Source organism: Patagioenas fasciata, chromosome 1 (genome assembly GCF_037038585.1).
Source record: "Patagioenas fasciata isolate bPatFas1 chromosome 1, bPatFas1.hap1, whole genome shotgun sequence".
In the NCBI taxonomy this organism is placed as follows: Eukaryota; Metazoa; Chordata; class Aves; order Columbiformes; family Columbidae; genus Patagioenas; species Patagioenas fasciata.
Genome location: NC_092520.1, coordinates 114,073,193 through 114,095,087, shown reverse-complemented (window position 1 = coordinate 114,095,087; position 21,895 = coordinate 114,073,193). Strand labels below are relative to the sequence as shown.

Below are 21,895 nucleotides of genomic sequence, written 5' to 3'. Positions count from 1 at the left end.
TTTGCTCTGCAGCATAACCTGCCTGTATTTCCACACAAAGAACTATTATGCAAATAGTTGAGATACAATATAATGAAGTGTCTTCTGCTCTCTCATGATTGTGCTCATCTGTTTATCAGGCCACAGTTATTCTCCATGTCAACACAGAGTTCTACGATACTCATGTTTCCATAAACACATTTTCTGCTAAAACTCGGTTGCTGGGGAGGTCGTGAAAAAAATGCAGGGAAGGCTTAAATATGGGCAAAATCCAAGTGAATAACTGAAGCAGTGTTATTTACTACGAGTTGCTTCAGTTTTGAAGACACAATTAGTATGAAGTGATCCGCATGTCATTTGTTGCATTGTAATATCAGCATGACTGAAGAACAGTTTGGGAAGGAATACTTCAGTGTACTGAAGAGATACAAAACATTATCTCAGTCAGCACTTGATCATAACATCTACTTATTCACCTAGTGGTTCACATGCCATTCCATGCCTCTCTGAATCATGGCATTTCTTGCCAATGTGATAGGACAAAAAATGATAGAATAACAAGTGTTATTTTACTCATGGTGGTTGAGCAAATGCAAAATGAGTTATCAGCCTTAGGATACAAAGGTAAACACAATTTATCCTCAATTAATGATAAAATGCTGCATCGATGAGCTAACGCATTGTGAGCCTCTCTGCACTCCTCTTTTCTCCGTAAAGACTATGTTGTCAATGTGGTCTGTCCCAGGCATTTTAGGTAGGTTCTCTTAAAAAAATGAAATTAAACCAGGTCTGGCTCTTTAGCTGCCTGTGCACTGATTCACACAGTGGTACAAAAAAAAAGCAGAAACAAAAAAACCCCAAAAATATTTGGTTATGAAATTGAAGGTATTAATGACACATCTGAGAAAATTAACTTTTTAATAATCACCTATTCAAGTAGTATGATTAAAATAAACACCGAAAGCCTCAGTTGACATTTAAACTTAATTCAATAAACACTTCCTAACAAGGCAAACTATACTGTTTCCTGCTCTTAGATGCAATATAAGAAGTTATTGTTTAAATCACAAAGATTTTGTTTCTCACATCATGCCATTTAAAACAAACTTTCTTTCTATAGAACACATTCTTTGTATAATGCAATGACAAGCCTTTCCAAGAATGATATTAACAATTACTGTGTAATTTAAAGACAGGCCTGTGCCACATTGTGTCCATATCTATATCTAGGAAGCCTCAAAGTTTAAAGATGTTTATGTTGAGGGATTTAAGTTTGGGATCATCTCTAAGATTACTTCTACCCTCACTCCTTTTCCCACACACAACATCCTATACAAAGTGAGTTCAATAGTATCTCATTCTGGTTTTCTGTTACATGGAAATCTGTCTCTTGTAGGCTCCAAGACTCACAATAGCTGTTTGTAGCCTGAATAGAAGCTTCCTACATTACTCACTCATAGCCAGATTTTCAAAGGAATCTAAGCATCCCAAAACCTGAATTCCATGAAAAATAAACAAACAAACAAGTCCAAGGCTCGCTATGGTTATACATCTATTGAAACTGTCACTAGGTATTGTATCATTAGCCCTCTGTGTAACTTTAATAAGTCTGGACATTAATTTAGGTGGGGAGGCTACATTGAGGGTAGGTAATCTGAGAGTCCCTCCCAATTCCAGAGTCAAGGTACAGACCCAGCTTACCCCTAACTCCACAAGGGGAATGATGCAGAGGTGCGCTTGCTCCCTTCTGTCTCATACCCTAGGCAAAAGCCATACAGGTGGGTTTGCACACATGGCCAAATTCCAAAGCTGGACTTCCATGGCATGCATCCGGGCACGCCATATCAGGATGTTGCTTTGCTGAACTATTACTCATAAAGGTAATGGCATGAATATGCAGTTTCTAAATCTGCAGTTCAAGACTACTGAGTCTACGGGAAAAAGAACAGAGTAAAACCAGGTTAAATATCTACAAAATCATGTGCATAAAGACAAGGTGAACAGAGCTTCACTCTTTTCTGCATCTCCAATGTAAGACTAAGTATCCAAATGAAGCTGGAACAAGGGGCTTCAAAGCAAATTAAAATACGTGGTTTTTCATAGAACAAGCATTTAAAACTCTGGAACACCATAACCCGGGGTATTTCAGATGCCCTAAATTTATGTGACCCTGATGGGACACTGGATATTATAGTGGAAGAGAAATGTATCATAAGTGAATAAATATAATGAAATCACATTGGGTTCAGGAAATCACATGACTTATAAGTTGTCTGAAGCTGGGACAATAATCTGCACAAGTTACATGCTTGATCTGTTCTTAGGTACCTTTGGATTTTGTTTTGGTCACAGACAAGAACAGAACACCTGTCTGGATGGACCCTTGGTCTAGACTACTATGGAAATTTTTATATTAGGTTAATGGTCATAGGAGTAAAAACAACCAATGTTTAACAAGTGATAATTCATCAACTGCATTCATGTGACATCTTTAAATTTATATTATAATTTCAGTGTCGGATAGCCTTTTTTGGTGTCTTTCTTGCCAACTCTAGCTACTTATTGAAAGAGTCCAGTTTCCTTCCCTGTCTGTAGTGTTTATGCAACTGGTTTTATGGCTACCAAATAAACCAGGCTAATTAAACAATACAGGTTAAAAAGAGGCATCTGGAGGAAAATTGACCCAATTTACAAGAGGCCACTTGTTAGTTTAAACAACCTTCACCATGAGCGTGATGACTCTCTGCTGATAGTTTAACCTTCTCTAGATCATAAGCTAAATATTTTACTTCAGAACTTGGGCAGGCTAAGAGAGCACTCATGAGCTGTTATTGGCCCAGAAGTGATGAAAAGTATCTTGCTAAACTGTAGTATCTCAGTATGTTTTTACTGACAGTTTAAATGGTAGGACTGCTCCAGGTATAGTAGTGTAAGCATTTAAAACAAAGCTTTGACTGAATGTGACATAGTGATACAGTCTGGGGAAAGGACAGGAAGAATTGGGTGGTAAAAAGCTTCTCATTGTATCCCTCAGTGATTCAGACTGCCTAACAACAGACATTGCCATTAACAATCTTAGAGACCTTATATGTATGTGCATATATATAAAATTCTGTATTTGTTGTTAATAATTAACTCTATAGGTTGTGGTCATATTCAAAAACTAACAATAAATGCAGAAAGCTGTGTCCTGGGTAGACAAATTTTAATGAAGGAACATAAAAATGCTGGGTTTGAAAACATATCTTTTCCTGAAGAATTAAAAATCAGGTTAGAGTCTATTTATTAGCTGCTCAGTTAATTTTTTCAACATATTAGCTGGCCAGTTAATATTTTCAATGCCTTGAAGTGAGTTAAGTCTTGATAAATTATTTCCCAAGGAGACATTGAAAGTGCCTCTGCAGGCTGCAGGTACTCATCCCACATAATGAAGGTCTATCTTTGGATTGCACTCATGAACTAGGTAATTCGCAATTGCATTTCTATTTGATCTTTTAATGTAAGTTCAAAAGAAATCAGGCTCAAATTTGTACTCGGTTATTAAGTTTAAGAATAAAAAGACAACTTATTTTAAATGCATAGATTAAGTTAAATTAAATACATTTTCACGATTATTACAGGTGTTCTGGTGTATGATTCAGGTCATACTGAGGGCTTGGGAACAGCATACCCTATGTACATTTTAAAATGAAGCAATAAGTGGATCAGTCACACAAAGTGTAGAACTATTATAGTCTGATGAATATTCTGGACAAAACCAGTCTCGTACAGCCACAAACGGCCTTCAGCAGACACCAGTGGGTTTCTGCTAAGCAAAATCAGTCTCTGTGTTGTCTGAGCTCTGGGACAACAGTGTGTAAGTTCTGATTTGGCTTCTGATATTTAATTTGCTGGCAGACTTTGAATCAGTTCCAATTACATTCCTGGGACTAATCGTTGGACAGAATTGCCCCTAAGTTTCTCATACCAAGAGCTTTAACCACCTACCCTGAAAGGTATGGAGGTTTGGAAACAAGTCAAAGGCAACCAGTGATGTTTTTTTGTTGCCTGTGGAAACATGAAAAAGTGCAGTAAAATGGGCCATTGAAAAGACTCCTCAATATTGTCTCATCTGCAGGGGAGATGCCACAGAGGCTGCCACTATCATAAATGTGATTTTAAAACTTTACTATTTGTCCCACTAATCAATTGCAGACTATTTGAGAAGTTGCACACTGTTTGCTCTACCAGACTTTATTATTTGTTGTTGATGTTTTTCATGACTCACACCAGCAATATTTTAAGTATTGTTAGCACTTCACATTTGGACATAAGCCAAAAGCAAATCAAATAGTCCAAGTCCTGTAGTAAGTTTATAAAGTACAACAAACATAACTGGAGAGGGTCAGAAGCTCTCCTTTTCATGCTCTGTAGGCAGAAAAACAGCGAAGACGTTTTTCCTGGAACTACATTACATTTACGTAAGGCAAAGTTACGGAGGAGTAGGAACCGCACAGAGGATACTTCTGTCAGGATATTCTTTTAACTCTGAAATAATTTTCCACAGCAGTTAAAGCTGACAGCATTACCTGTCTCCCCAGGAAGGATGCTGGGGAAGCCCATAGGACACAGGCAGCTGAGTCAGCTGTAGCACACATGGAAAAGCAAGTTATGCAATGCCTACTGGTGAACTTCTAAAGAGGAGATCTAGTTGAAGATTCCTGTGCTTGGGGCCAGCTTTACTAATTAAATCCCTAAATGCAAATGTACACTATGCATACTCACACAATCAACTTCTCCTGAGCCAATGTCTCTGTATTCGCATGGACGTATGAGAGCAATATATTGGTGTATATGTCACTATAATAAACAGTGAGGTCTTGTTGAAAGAACCATCTGGACACAGTGACACCATCAAGCACAAATATTTTACTGCTTAAATATTGATGATTAGAAAATAGCCAGCTGCTCAAACAGTGATCTTCCTAGTGCAACATTTAGTACTAAACTAAATAATCCCTTAGTGTTAAGCAACTACTGCTGAATTCTTTACAATAACAGCTAGAAATTCCCCTGGTATTGAAGGGTTTCATCAGCTTCAATGGCTCTAGTTTTGTGAAAAAGGTCCATTGGATAACAGAGGGAAAGCTTTCAATTATTTTAAAACTTGCCATATGAAATACCTTATTGTAAACAGAGTCAGCATGTACGGCCACTTCATTTATCTCCCTGAACTAAGTGAAAGTTAACTTTGTTTTCCTTAGACCCGGTTTTAAAAGCATGCATGGTAGTTTTCTGTTTGCTTTACCTTGCCTTGCATTTTATTCTTCCTTGTAATTTAATTCATTATTCTTGTTTGGTTGATTTATCAGACAATGGAAGATTCTTTGCCTCTCCCTGCCTTTCTGCTTTAGCTTTTACCAGAAACACAAAGAAAGAAGCCTGAAGCCAAGTCTTAATGCATTTTAAATATTTGTCTTTTTAAGCAAAACCAAGGGGCAGATATATTGATTTTAAATATCTAGGAGTACTTTAAATGTTTAATTTAAACAGGGGCATGTAAATGCACATGGACTTCATTCAAAGAAAAGTGAAGGAAACTAAAGTTTTATCTGTGCAAAGAGAGTTACATTGTACTCAAGTAAGAGCTGCTAAGGAAATGGTAGTGAAGGCAGAGCAATGGGTTCAAAAATATTATTGTGTCATGTTGCTTTGAAAAGGAATTATCACACTAAATTACATTCTAATATTTTCATGTATTATAATTAATGCAGTAAGTGATGAGAATTGATGCAATGAGATCATAAATCATTTTTTTCCTTCTGTCTATGGGAAATATCTCGTTTTCATACACAAATTTGCAGCAATTTGAAGGCTGCTCAGCTGAAGTCCCAAAACTCAGCTCTCTATTTGTCAAATCACTAGGGAACAGAGTAAATATAAGGAACTTTTTATTTTCACGCTTTCAGTCTTGATTACCACATGAAATACTAAGGATCTGAATTATCCTAAGTGGCTAATCCTTTTAAGTAGGGGGTTCAGATGGCATCCGTTCTTGGTAATGGATGGTACTCTGTGACTCCAGCACCAAGGAGTTAAAAGTGATTTGTTTAAGTTGATTCCACAATTTGACATAAATAACACATAATTTCTAACTTCACACAGTCAAGATGGTCAAAAAATCTGGCCACAAGCAAGTTCTTAGTTTCGTTTACAAAAGTGGGATTCATGCTGTTGAAGGAATGTACTGTGTTTCTCTAATCCCAGGCCTAAGTCTAAGGCAGCAAGTGAAAGAAATTTTCTTCTTTCAGAAAGAAGCTGTTGTATTAATATAATTACAATCTGCTTTTTGTGATGACTCTGTCTACCAAAATTATGTGCATTTGCTAAGCACCTTGTACTGTTTGAAGTGTGAAGTTATTTTTGCTAGCATACATCCTGAAGCAAAGTTATTATTGCCATCATACCAAAGCATTCAAACTGAAAAATTATTTCAGAAAGAGATTTATTTTAATGTAAAGTCCAGATCCTACATTCCTTTCATGCCATATGCTTACTGAAGCTAATGGGACTTAAGAAATGATGCTTAAAGAACAGGCCTAGATCAGTCTTTCCTGCTACCAAACTGCAGCACATTATGATGCATATATATGGAAATTGTTGTCATTATCACTTAAAAGAATGAATCCCGTGAATCCCGTCTGCAATTTCTAACCTAAAGATATGTAAATCCTTTCAGTTTTAGGTCAGTCTGACAAAAGTAAGAGTGATTTCCAAAACACCTAATCAGAGAGACTGACCTTGCAGCTTTAGATATTTTGAAGCCTGCACAAGTAGTTGAGTCTTGCTTTAGCACATATCTGAAGACTGTTGGATAAAGTGTCCTTTAGCTGAACGTTGCTCATTGTAAGCTAAAATCATTATGTAACCAGTATGCAAACGTGTAACCAGTTGGCTCTGTAGGACTGCCCTGAGTAGTGATAAGATTTTCCATATAATGGCTGTTACTTTCTGGTATGCTGGCTTCATTCCAGCATCCAAGCTTGTGCAGTTCTGTAATAAACAATATCTCATCTCTGAATGCTAAATTTGGCTTTTTTGCACACCAGGTGACAGAATCCTTTGTTTGGGACAACAGGATCTTCCATCCACTTACTCAGACTTCAACTCAAACACTGTGTTCAGTTTCCAAGTACTGCTAAGCAATCACTTCTTTAGTGTACAATAAAGACAGTCCAGTGATTGCTTCCAGCACCACTTCTATTGAAGCTGATGCACAGGACAGAGGTCTGGTGAGTTCTGTTCAGAGGGATGATACAAAAACAAGACCTTCAACCCTGATGTCAATCCTTGTGTTCCTTCACTGGCTTCCATGAGGCACATCTGCGAATGTCACTGCAAAATATGCCTTCTATGTAGTAATGGAAGAACTAACTTTGAATATCAAGAGACATCATCGTACCTTGTGGAAATCCCAAGGTACAATGCAATAAACTGTTAGGTAGCCTCTGCAGCCTGGTATTCATAAAGGACAAATTCCTGTCATTCAGAAAACAACAGCAAGATCTGTTAGAGGGCTTATGAATAGGACTGAACAGCTTGATTTAACTTCAGAGTTAGTTCTACTTTGTCCAGACGGTTGGATCAGCTGAACTACAGAGATCCCTTCCAAACTGTTCAAATTATTCTGCAATTCTGTTCTATTTTGTCTTTTTCAGACAAAGTAAAATGTTTCAAATTCAAAACCAAAACAATTTATCTGATAACAAAAGGACCAATGAAAATAAAGTAATAATCTAAAACAACCTTCAGAACACATTTGTGTTTCTTAAGTGGTCTGAGACTGCAAGAAATCCACACAAGTCTTTCCTTCTGTTTCTGTAATCCATAGTGTCCTGTGATGCTACAGTATTGGGAGGCAGTATAAAACTCTTCTATAGAGCCATCTTGGTTTTGGATAGAATTAAAAAAAAAATAAATTCTCAGGTCTAAGTAGAATGGTAGGGTCACTGCATTCAGGAATACAACAAAAAATTCTGAGCAGCTATTACTAGAGAAAATGAGTAACATTCCTACAAAGTGAGACGCTTCTGTTTTAATTGTTGTTAAAGTTTTCATTACAGTTAAAAGACACTATATATCAACACGCTGGTTTAAATTCCTTCATGTTAAAAAAAAAATAAATCTAAAATCTAAATAACATATTTAATTCGTTACCACTACAACCATCTCTTTTTAGGACCATGAAGTGCAGAACAAAAAGTACAAAAAAATCTTGAAAATCAAACCAGAAAAAGTGAAGTTTCCTACAACCACCTGAAATTTTGCTTAATATACAAATGTCGAACATTTTCAAGCTTGAGACTCGTATTTCTTGAATTATTTTTTATATCATGAGAACTCTCACCCCTATCAGTATACTTATTTCACACAATTTTGTGATATTTTCTTAATTTCTCTTTGTTTTACAGGCACATGTCCCACATTCAATGACATAAACAGTGGGATAGAGTGCCCACACAGCAAGTCTGCAGATGGCACTGAGCTGAGTTGTGCACTTGACATGCCTGAGGGGTAGGAATGCCATCCAGCAGGCCCTGGACAAGATCAAGAAGTGGGCCCACGTGAACCTCATGAGGTTGAACAAGGCCAAGTGCAAGGTCCTGCACCTGGGTCAGGATATGCCTGGTATCAATACAGGCTAAGGGATGAAAGGATTGAGAGCAGCCTTGCAGAGAAGGACTTGGGGGTACTGATGGATGAAAAGTTCAACATGAGCTGGTAATATGTGCTTGCAGCCCAGAAACAAAATCTTCTCAAAAGGAACCTGGCCAGTAGGTTGAGGGAGGTGATTCTGCCCCTCTGCTCTGATCTGGTGAGGCCCCACCTGGAGTTCTGTGTCCAGTCTGGAGCCCTCAGTACAGGAAAGACATGAACCTGTTGGAGAAGGGCCAGAGGAGGCCACAAAAATGAACAGAGGGCTGGAACACCTCTCCTGTGAGGACAGGGCTGAGAGAGTTGGGGTTGTTCAGCCTGCAGTAGAGAAGGCTTCAGGGAGACCTTACTGCAGCCTTTCAGTACTTCAAGGGAGCTTGTAAGAAATACGGGGACAGACTTTTCAGCAGGGCCTGTTGTGATAGGACAAAGGGTAATGGTTTTAAACTAAAAGAGGAGAGATCTAGACTAGATATAAGGAAGAATTTTTTTGTGATGAGGATGTTGAACCACTGGCCCAGGTTGCCCAGAGAGGTGATAGATGCCCCATCCCTGGGGACATTCCAGGCCAGGCTGGATGGAGCTCTGAACAACCTGATCTAGCTGAAGATGCCCCTGCTCATTGCAGAGGGGTTTGACTAGATGACCTTTAAAGGCCCCCTCAAACTCAAACTACTCTATGATTCTGTGATTTAGGACTATAGTATGGCTGTGTTCCTGTTTAAAAAAAAAAAAACCTATTGATTTAATAGCAAACTACAAAAATAATGAGATCAGAGCAATCAATAGTGACTCTTGTTTTCTCTCACCACGTGGGAGACACAGAGGTTAACTCCCTGTCAGGAAGGGTTTGACCTCTGATTGCCTATCTGCAAAGGTAATAACCTAGACATCAGGTCACAGAGCAGGGTGAGGTAAATTCTCTCTCGGTATTTCCTATTATAGTTGGTGCACTCTTATACCTCCTACAACCCCTTAAACATTACTTGAGACAGTGCAGTTCATAAAGAAGAAAGACATGTGGGTACAATGCCCAATGCATCTGGCTCCACTAACTGCTGTCTTCCATAAAAATAAGACACAGCCCATACGCTTCTCCTGCTGTGTTCCCTGCATGGTGGAACAGATCTGCTCTGAAGTAAATTGTCACTAGTAAATTTAGAGTCAGAACCTCATCTCTGTACTACATAACCTCAACCTCCAAACTTCTGTAAGAAGAGCTCATAGAAGCTGCTAGCTTCTCAGGAGAAGGTAACTGGCTATAATTCAGTTCTACATAAGGCAGCGCCTCCTGCTGAGTTACTGCGTATGCTGTCACTCAGAACACAGATACTTTCTTTTTAAAAAAGAAAAGAAAAACGGCCATATTTTGCCCCTTTTCAAACATCTTTGCTATCACTGTTCATTTTGTGAGAATAAGGAAGGCATCTTCCACTGCATGACTGGGGCATATACCAAAATGTCTTAGTGCATGCGACACAGTTTGCTCCCAAAATGGACCTCTGGGTGTCCCCCTTTTACAACTGGATGCCATGGAGTCATACAAGATGAGTCAGCTGTACAGTTAGACATTTAGGAACTCAACTAGTCCACCCCTGGCCCAAGGTGACAGCATGTAAATCCACGTCATTTCTAACAGGTCTGTGCCATATCTGTCTTCGAAGATTTTGGAGATTAAGCCACTTCCAAACACTGTTACTTCCAAACTATGAGCAACTATGAGAAGCCCAATTACTTTATTTCCTTTTACAGGCATTTATAACATTTAATACAAATATTACTTCCAGGTATGTAACACAGGATGGAATTCAGCTCCAGACTTTGATGTGAATATTTAGGTACCTTCGATGCAACATCTACTTTTAAGCTTGATATCGAAACCACCATTACAATTAATGAACACCTAGTTCAAGACACCTACTTTGGAACAAGAAGAATATTGCTGTACTGGTCATGATTTTTCTTCCATTAAGTCTAACAGTGACTTTGGAAAATTATCCGTAAGATGAATTTCATGAGGGGTGTTGTCATTTTGGTCACAGGACACATGATCTTTCTTCTGGAAACAGGCTGGCAGGAAAATGGCTGCAGTCGGATTGATTGTTCCACTGGGCTGAATCTTGCCTGCAGACTGTGAGTGGCACAACCTTGCCTTATGCCTGTGGCAGACATCATGGTTTCCTCATCTTTGAATCCTATCCCTCAGACGGCTGAGAATTGAACCTTAGCTCACAGAGAGACATTAGGCATCTCTAAGCCTTCTACAAATCAGTTGTCTAGTCCAAACTAGTCATCTGGGCACCCTTCTGCACTCAGTAAGGAAGAGAGTCATCTCCAGAGAACGATTCTGCTGCCGTGTGGGATGACTTGCTTCAGAAGTCACCTGCTTTTCTTTTTTGACCATAAAAGGAGCTTCGACGATGAGTCGACATCTCACTTCAGAAGGCTAAAGCTTAAGGTGATCAGTCCCAAGCTCAGAATATATAAATCTCACTTTGCATAACCAAAACCATATGTTTAGGTAAATGCAGTATGCACAATTTAAAATGTCTTAACTTTTATTTAAATTTTAAATTATTCAGACTTTCCATGAAGTTAGGCAAAAACGAAATATTATGGGAAAAGCTAGAAAAAAGAAAACTATCATAGGCAAGATAGGGACAAACATTTAAAAAAGTGTATGTAGTCAGACTGAGCCAAAGCTTACACATTTTGTGGAGGAATAAGCATTTGATTTGAAAGTAGAAAGGTAAACACTCAAAAAGGCAGGCACTTTTTAGGAAGCAAAGGATAGCTCTCACAATTCACATAATCGAGCACGATACATTCTTATGTTACACAGCATAATTGAATGGTTATACAGCCTTTCTTTGATCAGAATGGTGTGGCATACACCTAAACCCAAAAGAACTCAAATATTTCTAAAATTCTTCAAAAAATTCCAGAAGAAAATATGATTATCCATTTTGCTGCCCTGTATTTCAAATACAAAAATTGAAAGGATTTTATACATGTGCTACTGCTACACATGTAGATTGCTCCAAGTTAAAATGCTAGCAGTGCTAGCACATTTTCAAATAACAGCCTATGAACCTATTATGGCTAAGCTGCAGCAATGTGTAACAACCTAGGTGCTTCCAGAGGGCAAGAAAGGAAAACTTTTTTAATTTCTGAATCTGATTAGACACTTAAAATTTATGGCATTTTCCTTTAGACTGGAAGACTTAACATAAAATTGTTGTTATATATTTCTGAAAAACAGAAAGGTGCATGCAACATAGCAGTAAACCAACTTAAAAGATTTTTCCAGTGATTGTGGCCAACTATCCATCCTGTTCTAATTCAAGGTGACTGATAAAGTTTGGCATAAAGCCTATTGTGGCTCTAACATAAGCCACTATACTTTGAAATTCTGTGGTTTAGTTTTTGTGACACCACTTTATGATTTTCATATACATTTATTTCCTAACTCATTTCTCAACTGACAAAGTCCCACAAATGCTACTGCAGTGCCATCAGCAAGAAATCTGCCCAGAACCGTGTGTGCTTAAGACCCTCTGACAACACTCCAGAGGCACAACATTCACAGCCACAAAAGCTCCATTGAACATAAGGCCAAATTCTGCTTCCCTATTTAAAACTACGGAAACAATTTCCACTTAACTAGAAACTACCTCTGGGAGGATTCAATGTTCCAGTATGGGTGACTATAATTTTTTGATAGCTGATTCACATCATTTCCCTCTGCCATATATTTACACATCCATAACACAAAGAGGAGAGGAAACATTTCATTCTACTGTGAAGGTGAAGGGAAGGAAGGACAGGTGTAGGATTTAACTTTGATTCACTATATGAGGTTCATTGTAATATATCAAAGTTCTACAACTCTGAGGATGTTGATAAGAGTTCATTAGAAAAAAAAAAAATGAAACAAAAGTTTGACAAACCTGTTTTCTTCCAGTAGACTTTGACATGGAGTTGATTGTCCTGATAGAAAGGAGTTCCAATTTTAAGAAAACGAGTGGGTTTTCTTCTTTGAAATGTTGGGTAAGGATCTGTAAGTCCTTTCTGGGATTTCCCAGCAGAAGATGTCTGTTCCCCTGCAATACACAGAACAATCAGGAACTATTTAAGTACAGTGCGGTATAATGACTATGTTAACAGTGCTGAAATTCAGAAAATAATACTTTAATCCAAATTTTCTTATTTCAGCACTTTACCTAAATTAAATTAATATAAAGAACAAGCTGTTCATAATGGTTAAAAAACATATAATTTTTTTGAAATTCAGTCAAAAAAATTATTTTGGGGAGAGAGAGAAAAAAATAAATGTATTTTACTATGAAAATGCTCTGTAAATTTTCAGAATACTAAGGAAAGGGAGTGTATTTATAGCCCTCAAGAACAAGAAATGTTAACGCCTGGACTTTTTAAACAGGCATAGTATCTAGCAGTAGTTCTGTATAATCACTCACGGTCTTTATATTTGTGCAGTGTTTGAATGAACACAAAACCCAAGGACAGCTTTGAGTGTAACCCACAGAGTGCCGCATGTGGTTATTACATCAAAGTAAAGATAGTCCTTTGGTAAGCTATGCAAGAACACTGTGGTCAGATTAAAGATCTTTCTTGCCCACTTTCCTGTTTCCAACAGTGAAGAGTGAATGCTTATGAAAACACTGAAAGAGAAGAATTAACTTCGAGCAATTCCCTTGGTGTTATGTGCCCAGTTTCCAACAAGCAACGGCAACGGGACGTTCTTCATGTAGCATTTCCCTTGGCAACGGTTCATCAACATTAACCAGTATTTCTAGATATTTTCAACTGAAAAGGCAGCAGTGCCGATCCAAACTGCATTTTCATTATACGCTTGCAAATGGATCAGTTCTGATTAAGAGAATGGTATTTGCATCAAATTAACGAAAAAGCTGTATTTAATTCAATAATACACCTAAATGAAAAGATTCTAATAATAAGGAAGTGGCAAACTATTAGCTACATGCTTGAGAGAAAGACTCAGGTTTCAATAATTAACATGAATGCCATGTAAACTTTAATATTGTGCCCTACAGGTATCTTCTGCTGAAAACCATATGCTTTTTTGGCTATTTTACTTCCTCAATCCTTTGCTTAACCTGATACAATTTTAAGTTTTCTTCGTTTTAAATTAAAGTAAAACTATCAAACTTAAACAAATTCTTTCTCAAGCTAACCATAATATTCATGTTACTTAAAAGGAAATCTACAAGTGCTAGAGAGATGTAAAAAGTTAAATCTATTAGGTATACGTCAACTTAAAGTATTTTAATTTTACTAAATCTCCACTTTGTTGTTCTCTGCCTGCTCCATTTCCAGAAAAACTAGGACATCAATTTAGAATATTTCTATATAAAGATCAAGAGCGAGAGTCTTGGGGCATTTCCCAGAAGCGAAGCACACAAATATAGTGAGGTAACAGATTTCTGAGTGTGGGGAAATATAATGCTAGAGGGTGAGGGTCAAAGCTCACAGAGGTCTGTAGAACTAAATTACTTCAGCGGGTTATGGACTGCTCTCTATTCTGAAAATAGGAACAGACACTTAAAAAAAGGACCTTAATTCCACAGAAAGTTGAGCAACTGATAGTGGGACTTCAGCAAAATTGGCATGTTGTTTCTGGAAGTACTTGCTAAAGGGCATGGAAGTCCCCAGATTAAGAGGGGGCATGAATGTCATGTCCTAGATAATATTTCAGGCAATTTTTTTTTTTCCTTTTCATATTTCTCCATCTGCTTCTGAGTATGCTCAAAACTACCTCAACCAGGACTGGTTCTTTTCCTGACTAACTTAAGTGAGATTCAGAAGACAAATTTGCATCTCCTCCAGGAGCAGTTTTTATTTGCTTTTCTGTGTGAGCTATAACTTAGTCACATTTAAAAAATGTCCAAAAAGGTCCAAATATACTAAAATGTGTAATACAAGTGGTTCAGGCTCAAAGAAAGGATGCCTAGATTTGTCTATAAACTTATTATTGAATTACTCTATTATTAAAACAAATATGTGTTGTACTTCTCGCATGGACTGATTTCCAGTTAAAAAGAAAATACTGCTTGTTAACTAAATGGATGTCCATAATTGAACATAGCAGTCAAATACTAAAAGTATACATGAAAACAAAAATATTGTTATTAGTATAGTATTACTCTGGTTTAAAAAACAATAAAACAATTAATGAACTTTATAGTCCAAAAAGGTCACCACGATGAAGTGAAATAAAGCACAAAGTATGACAAAGTCTATGCTAACTAGACATCAGTAGATTACAGACTTTCACATAAACTACTGATGGATTCCCTTTTGAAGTAAAACGATCAAGAAGAAAACAGATTGTCTGAGAAAAATTTTGGAAGCAATTCAAATCTAGCTGTGATGATGACAGGAAAGAGATGCCACCAGAGTGGACAGAAAATAATGAAACCACAAGTCACATATGAGGTATAGAGGAAATGAACTCTGTTTAGTAGACGATTTGTAACTAATAATTCAGAAGTGATATGCATCACATTCTAAAAACCACGATTTTTTGGAGAGGAAGAGGGAGAGCGAGAAGTAAAACAAAAATCTTCCTCTCCCATTGGTGATACAGACCATGAGAGACAGTCCATTATGATACCACGGTGAGTTGATAACAGCACTACCAGCAAAAGCGTTTGTCACAGTAAGTATAGAATGGTACCAAAATCGACACAGTCCAATCTCAATTACTCAGCTTCAGTTTAGAGGAATTCCATTGCATAGAAATGCTTTATTTACTATTATGTTTAAAGACTATGATCACAGTATCACAGTATGTTTGGGATTGGAAGGGACCTCAAAAGATCATCTAGTCCAATCCCCCTGCTGGAGCAGGAACGCCTAGGTGAGGTCGCACAGGAATGTGTCCAGGCGGGCTTTGAATGTCTCCAGGGAAGGAGACTCCACAACCTCCCTGGGCAGCCTGTTCCAGTGCTCTGTCACCCTCACTGAGAAGAAGTTTTTTCTCAAATTTAAGTGGAACCTCTTGTGTTCCAGCTTGATCCCATTACTCCTTGTCTTATCATCGTTTGCCACTGAGAAGAGCCTGGCTCCATTCTCATGGCACTCACCCTTTATATATTTATAAACATTAATGATCTGACCTAATGTCAGGACTAGCCTGACAAACATCAATTGATAAATTATCCCTATTTCCAAGAGGAGAAAATTCATTCTCATAGTAAAATCAGGGAAAGAAATTCAACAGGTTGCCCAACGTCACTTGGGCTAGATGTGTGTAATGGCACCTAGAATTTCCTCCCAGTTACCAGGACACAGCCCAGTCTCAGACTTGGGTGAAATCCAGGCACCAGCCTTCTCCTGTGACCTGATGGAAAGTAAACTTGGTTATATGTTCCTTCTCAGACCTGTGATGTCATCTGGTGAAATGCCAATCGAGATGACTGGACTGAAAAATAAACACGTTGAAGTTTAGCATTGAGATCTAGAACTTCAGTGAAACTTCTAATCAGAAGAGACAAAAAGATCGGGGCTGGGTGAGGGGAATGAAATTTTTGCTTGTTTATCCAGTAAAATGTGCTTTGCAGGAAAACAAACAAACAAACAAGCCAAAACACAGACTGACAAGAATTCTTAGGAAAACACCCAGCAAAATGAGAACATCTCCTAAATACCAATTATATGCTTCTAGTTGAGCCTAGTGGCTGAGTGTACTAGAATTAAATACCCAGTTCCCACCATAGTTTTTCTTCTATTACATCTCCTGTGAACATATAGAAAAGAAAGGAAAACTAAACAGGATAACTCAAAGAAGCTTTTGATACCATGCACAATCCTGCAAACAAGGTCACTGTTCTAGGGAATGGCAAAAAGCACAGGCACAATCTTGGAGGGCCAGTATGGAAAGGGCAGAACTCTTATATTCACTTACATTGTACTTCACTGCTGATTCAACCCAAACTTGCCTTACGTACACAGTCTGGAGATTCAGGCTCATATTGTGGTACGGATTTCAAGCAAAGACCCAGTGTATTGAAGAGATGAAAATATGGGCCTTTGCTGTCTCTTAACATGGCCCAAAAAAGTAGTGAAAATGAGCTTAACATGGGAAAGAGAAGGATCTTTAGGCCTGCTTTTTCTTCTTGGTGTGTTAACATGGGAAGCAACTGTAGATATAAAGGTCTCTTATAACTAACAATTTCTTCAAAATATTTTATGTATATCCAGACTACAAATCATGGTTTACTTTCAGATTTGTTTTCAATTATATTACGTAGCATGAGAAGCTTTAAAGAAGATCTTAACAAGAAACAACCTGACATCTAAAAATCTGAAGACTCTAATTTGAATGTTGGTTCTATTTGTGCAATAAATTCTGGAGAATTCATTGCTTGTCAGGTATGGAGCATCTTAGATTCCCTAACGGAAGAGTTGATGTTTTATATCAGTTCATAGCAGATACATATTTGTGTGGCCCAAGAATCCAAATTAATCTGCTACTCAGTATAGTCAGGATTTTGAAAAGCATTGCAAGCTAAAACTGTTCAGTTAAGACAAAGACACAGAAATGCTTTTATTCCAGCCACTGGCAAATAAAGTATTTAGACCTGTATTGCATTTGAAAAATATTAACAGCATAATCATACAAACACTTCAGTTTTCACGGCCTTTGCTTATTTCAGGTGAATAGGATCTCAGACAAAGAATTAGGTGAAAACTATCACCAATTTTTTAGCTAAGAAATGTAATGTTAAAAGGTTACTCAGCTTCGCCAATACAGGATCACAATGACATGTAACACAAAGCTTTAAGAAAATTATTCTTTTAAATTTGAGAAATCATTGTATAAAACATTAAAATTCCAGATAAATAAGAAATAAAGCATTCAGGTGTTTGAATATAATTACTCACTATTATTCCTGGTGTCCTGCGTTGTGCTAAAATGAAGAGAAACCTTAGTACTTTTCAGGCGTATCTGACCCCAACGTGTTACTGCCTGCAATTCTACATTGTAGTTGCTGTTGGGTTGGAGTCCCTCCAAGACCACATAATTTTGGGCCTATAATAGAGGAGAATAAATAAACAAAGTAGTTACAGTATTACTGAAACACAGGCCCTTATTAAAAGCAGGCATGTTATTTTAGGCACACTACTCTTTTGAAATTAGAAAACTCATGTATAAATTTCAACAGAGCAAAAATTCACTTCTTTAAAAAATATATTTTGTTGGACTCTGTTTTTCTGTGTCATTTTAAAAATACTAACCTTCCTGATGTTTACATAATTTTGGCAAACACTTGGCAAATACAAGCAACTATTGTTTAGGTCACAATTAAGGTGGTGGTGTTGTTTTCACATGTAACAAGTTTTACTCTTATGTCAAAATCATTTTAGCCAAAAAAATTGAACTTATTATTCTCTAATTTCTGTGTTAGCAAAGCAATTGAGATTTTTTTTTTAGAAACTGTCTGAAGACAGCTAAAATCCAACATTCAGTACATTTTTTGATATTTTGTATTTGTTTCAACTGTTGAAAACAAAAATGAAAAAAACAAAACCAAAACACACAACCAAAAACACACCAATTGGTAAAAATTTTTTTCTATTATAGAATGGAAAAAAGAAAAGAAAAGAAAAGAAAAGAAAAGAAAAGAAAAGAAAAGAAAAGAAAAGAAAAGAAAAGAAAAGAAAAGAAAAGAAAAGAAAAGAAAAGAAAAGAAAAGAAAAGAAAAGAAAAGAAAAGAAAAGAAAAAAGAAAAGAAAAGAAAAGAAAAGAAAAGAAAAGAAAAGAGAGAAAAGAAAGAGTTTCCATTGCCATGGAAGTATCTTAAATGGTAAGATTATCATTCTCTGGTAAATAATCCATAAATTAAGGCAAGTCCCATGATATTGCAAATATTCTTAATATTCTCACACTTCTACATTTTTAAAATGTTTATGAAAATGCCCTTCTTGCCCTTATCTCTGACAGAAGACATTACTACATGTTTTCTTTGGAACACTTCGTGCCTCTGAAGTCTGACAGTCAATCCAGAGTGAACAAGATAACCATATAATGCCATATTTAACACTTCAGGGACTGTCAAAAGCATTTCATATCAATTACTTTAACTTGTTTTGTGCTGAGATATTTATAACATTGACTATAATGCTCAATTAACAGTGTTAATATCGCAATCAAATTATTTTAATGTCTACCTGGAATTAATTCATATGGAACTCATTATAAAATTATTTGGACTAGACTACATCTAAAGGTAAAAACCAGGTTAAAAACAATCTTCAATGATCTTTAAAAAATAACATTTTTCCACCTTTAATTTATTTTTTTGAGTTTTCTGCAGTTTCAACTCTTAGACAGAAGACTTGCTATAATATTCAAAGAATCGTTGATTAGCAACTGCCTCAGGAGTGCCCTGTGGCGAAGTCTGAATCTTACTGACACAGCTGTACAGTTTCATGAAATGCTGCAAAAGAAAATGTACAATGAGACAGGAGCAATATGAAAGATATTGTAAAAGCCTTCCTTTTCTTTGAGATATCATAGAAACATAGAAGCATAGAGTGTTTTGCGTTGGAAGGGACCTTAAAGACCATTTGGTTCCAACCTCCCCTGCCATGGGCAGTGACACCTTCTACTAGGTCAGGTTGCTCAGAGTTGCATCCAACCTGGTCTTGAAAACTCCCAGGGATGGGGCATCCACAGCTTCTCTGGGCAGCCCATTCCAGTGCCTCACCACCTTCATGGTGAAGAATTTCTTCCTTCTATCCAATCTAAATCCACACTCTTTCAGTTTAAAACCATTACTCCTTGTCCTGTCACCACAGGCCCTTGCAAAAAGTCCCTCTTCACCTTTCCTGTAGGTCCCCTTTTCGTACTGGAAGGCTGCTATAAGGTCTCCCTGGAGCCTTCTCTTCTCCAGGCTGAACAACCCCAACTATCTCAGCCTGTCTTCATATGGGAGGTGTTCCAGCCCTCTGGTCATTTTTGTGGCCTCCTCTGGACTTCTTCCAACAGGTTCATGTCCCTCTCATGTTGGGTTTTGGACTTTAGCTTTCCTAACCTGATGCCTGGTTGCTTGGACAATGTACCTTACACAAACTGCCAATGCAACATTAGGGATCCAGCTCAATTTCAAAGTTCTCTGGATTTTGTGATTTAAGGACCAGCTTGTGCAGAGAAAGTTCCCCTGTATTTGTAGGCTGTAGCCTCTGCCATGAAGATCTCTAGCCAATGCCAGTTTTCCTGAGAAGCATAAACATTTCTACCTGGTACAATCCAACCCTACTCCTATTTTGCCAAATTGATTTTTCAGAAGTACTAGAAAGATGTTTCTTTTCTTTGGATATTTACTCCTCTAGGAAAAAGAAAAAAAAAAAAAAAAGAAAAGGGAAAAAAGTATTAAACTGGAGTAGAAAAAAAAGAACCAATTTATCTGAGTCCCTGAAATCACTCCATGTTGTCTACATTTGTGGGGAAATTTTGGGAAATTTGTGGGAAATTTCACTTTCCTGCCTGTCAAGCACAGAGCTGGTGGTGGTGGTTCTGTAGCCTCTGGACCCTGATGACCCATCAATTCCCATCAGAAAGGATGGGTCCAACATGCTCCCACGGTGGCAGGTCTGCTGTTTCCAGTCTGCAGTAGATGAACTCAGCACTCAGCCTTCATTGCCTGTATTTCTCTCATGGTTTGGTGACTGAGGGACAGAGAGGGAACTGGGACTCTCTGGCTGTCGTTCATAGCACAAGTGGGCAGCCAGAGCCAAAACACAGTGTTAACACAAACATAGGACCAAAATCTCACAAAGCATTTATTAAGAGCACTGAGAGTTAAGTTCAGCCTTTTATCTGTAACTAATTTCTATTTCTGTTAGCTACTTTAAAATAAAATGCAATATGCTCAAGGATATTGCAACAGATATTTTTCTACTAAAGCAATATTTGATACATCATTCAGGAAACTCACAGGAATCTGCTGCTATGGAAATACATGAGATTTTTTGTGCAGCAGCTTATTTAAAGTGTTTTGGGGTTGATTTTCCTTGCACCTATACTGACTATTTAATGGTTATTCTATATAATAGTGTCACAAGTTTTACTTGTGAAAGAACAACGTCGCAGATGATACTGGGTTTTTTAAACAAAACAAGTACTGTACCTTTAAGAAGCACTAATAAAAGAAGTCTGAATTTAGCAGATAAACAGCATTTAACTTCCTATTCAGCTCTCTTCCAAAATCTGACAGAATTTACTTGCATTTTAAGGCAGAAGTTTACTTCTGTCCCTGAGTTCATTGAAAGAGAGAGATTGAGAGATCAAAATTGTCTGTGGGGTTGGTGATATTAAAAATTAAGACCACTAATTTAGCAGCTGCTGAAGTTTATCACATAGTTTATACTTACACTCTATTTTGTGTGTGTTTCATTTACTATTTTCTTTCTTACCCCATCAGTAATCTTCCTTCTCTTTTTTTTAGCTGGGATTACATATTTGCTGTATGTCCAGCTCCAGAAGACTTTGTAGTGGTGCACTGGGATATCAGGCTCTTCTGGAAGATCCCAAGTAATCATTACATTTACACTCCCATCATTGTTTGCACTGATATTGGCAATTCTGATATTAGATGGGGCTGGTGGAGCAGATGGATCTGGAATTTAAAACAAACAAAAAGATTCTAAAGCAAAGATCATCTTCAATAAGGTAAAGATCATCTTCATCTTGTGTATTTACCAGGCATATACAAGCTGGTTTAAACACTCTGCATCCTGAAGAAAATTCAGGCAAAAATTTCCCATCAATGATTTGGCTTCTTGTAAATTCTAGAAATTCAAGCTCTACTGAAATAAACACTATGGCCATCTAGTTTTGTCATTTTTCTGCGTTCTTGATAGTTCACAAATATTATGAAACTTTATCAAAACATACTAGACTATCAGTTTTGCTTTTGTTATTTGTCACTTTAACTATGTAGTGAGCATAAAACACTCATGTTCTACAAATGGCCTTGTATAGTCATCACAGAATTGTATGGTGGAAACACTTCTTATATTTTCAGTGTTGCCGGACTACTCTCAGGTGATAAAATTATGTTTCTACATTTTGAATCTTTCTTCAAAATTCTAGTATTGACATCTATCACCATACAACATAAAAACTTCCTTAGAATAAATATGATTGAGACGTAATGATGGATTATGATGTCAC

General features: G+C 37.2%; 1 protein-coding gene across 1 annotated transcript in view; it reads right to left on the bottom strand.

Annotated features, from left to right (window-relative positions):
- ANOS1 (anosmin 1) overlaps positions 1 to 21,895 on the bottom strand; it is a 141,744-nt gene that overhangs the window by 18,248 nt on the left and 101,601 nt on the right. Inside the window, exons 7-9 of the mRNA XM_065856196.2 lie at positions 21,136 to 21,338; positions 17,602 to 17,749; positions 12,624 to 12,776 (exon numbers count right to left, since the gene is read on the bottom strand). Coding sequence (XP_065712268.1) covers positions 12,624 to 12,776; positions 17,602 to 17,749; positions 21,136 to 21,338 — 504 coding nt within the window. The remainder of the gene's footprint in view (positions 1 to 12,623; positions 12,777 to 17,601; positions 17,750 to 21,135; positions 21,339 to 21,895) is intronic.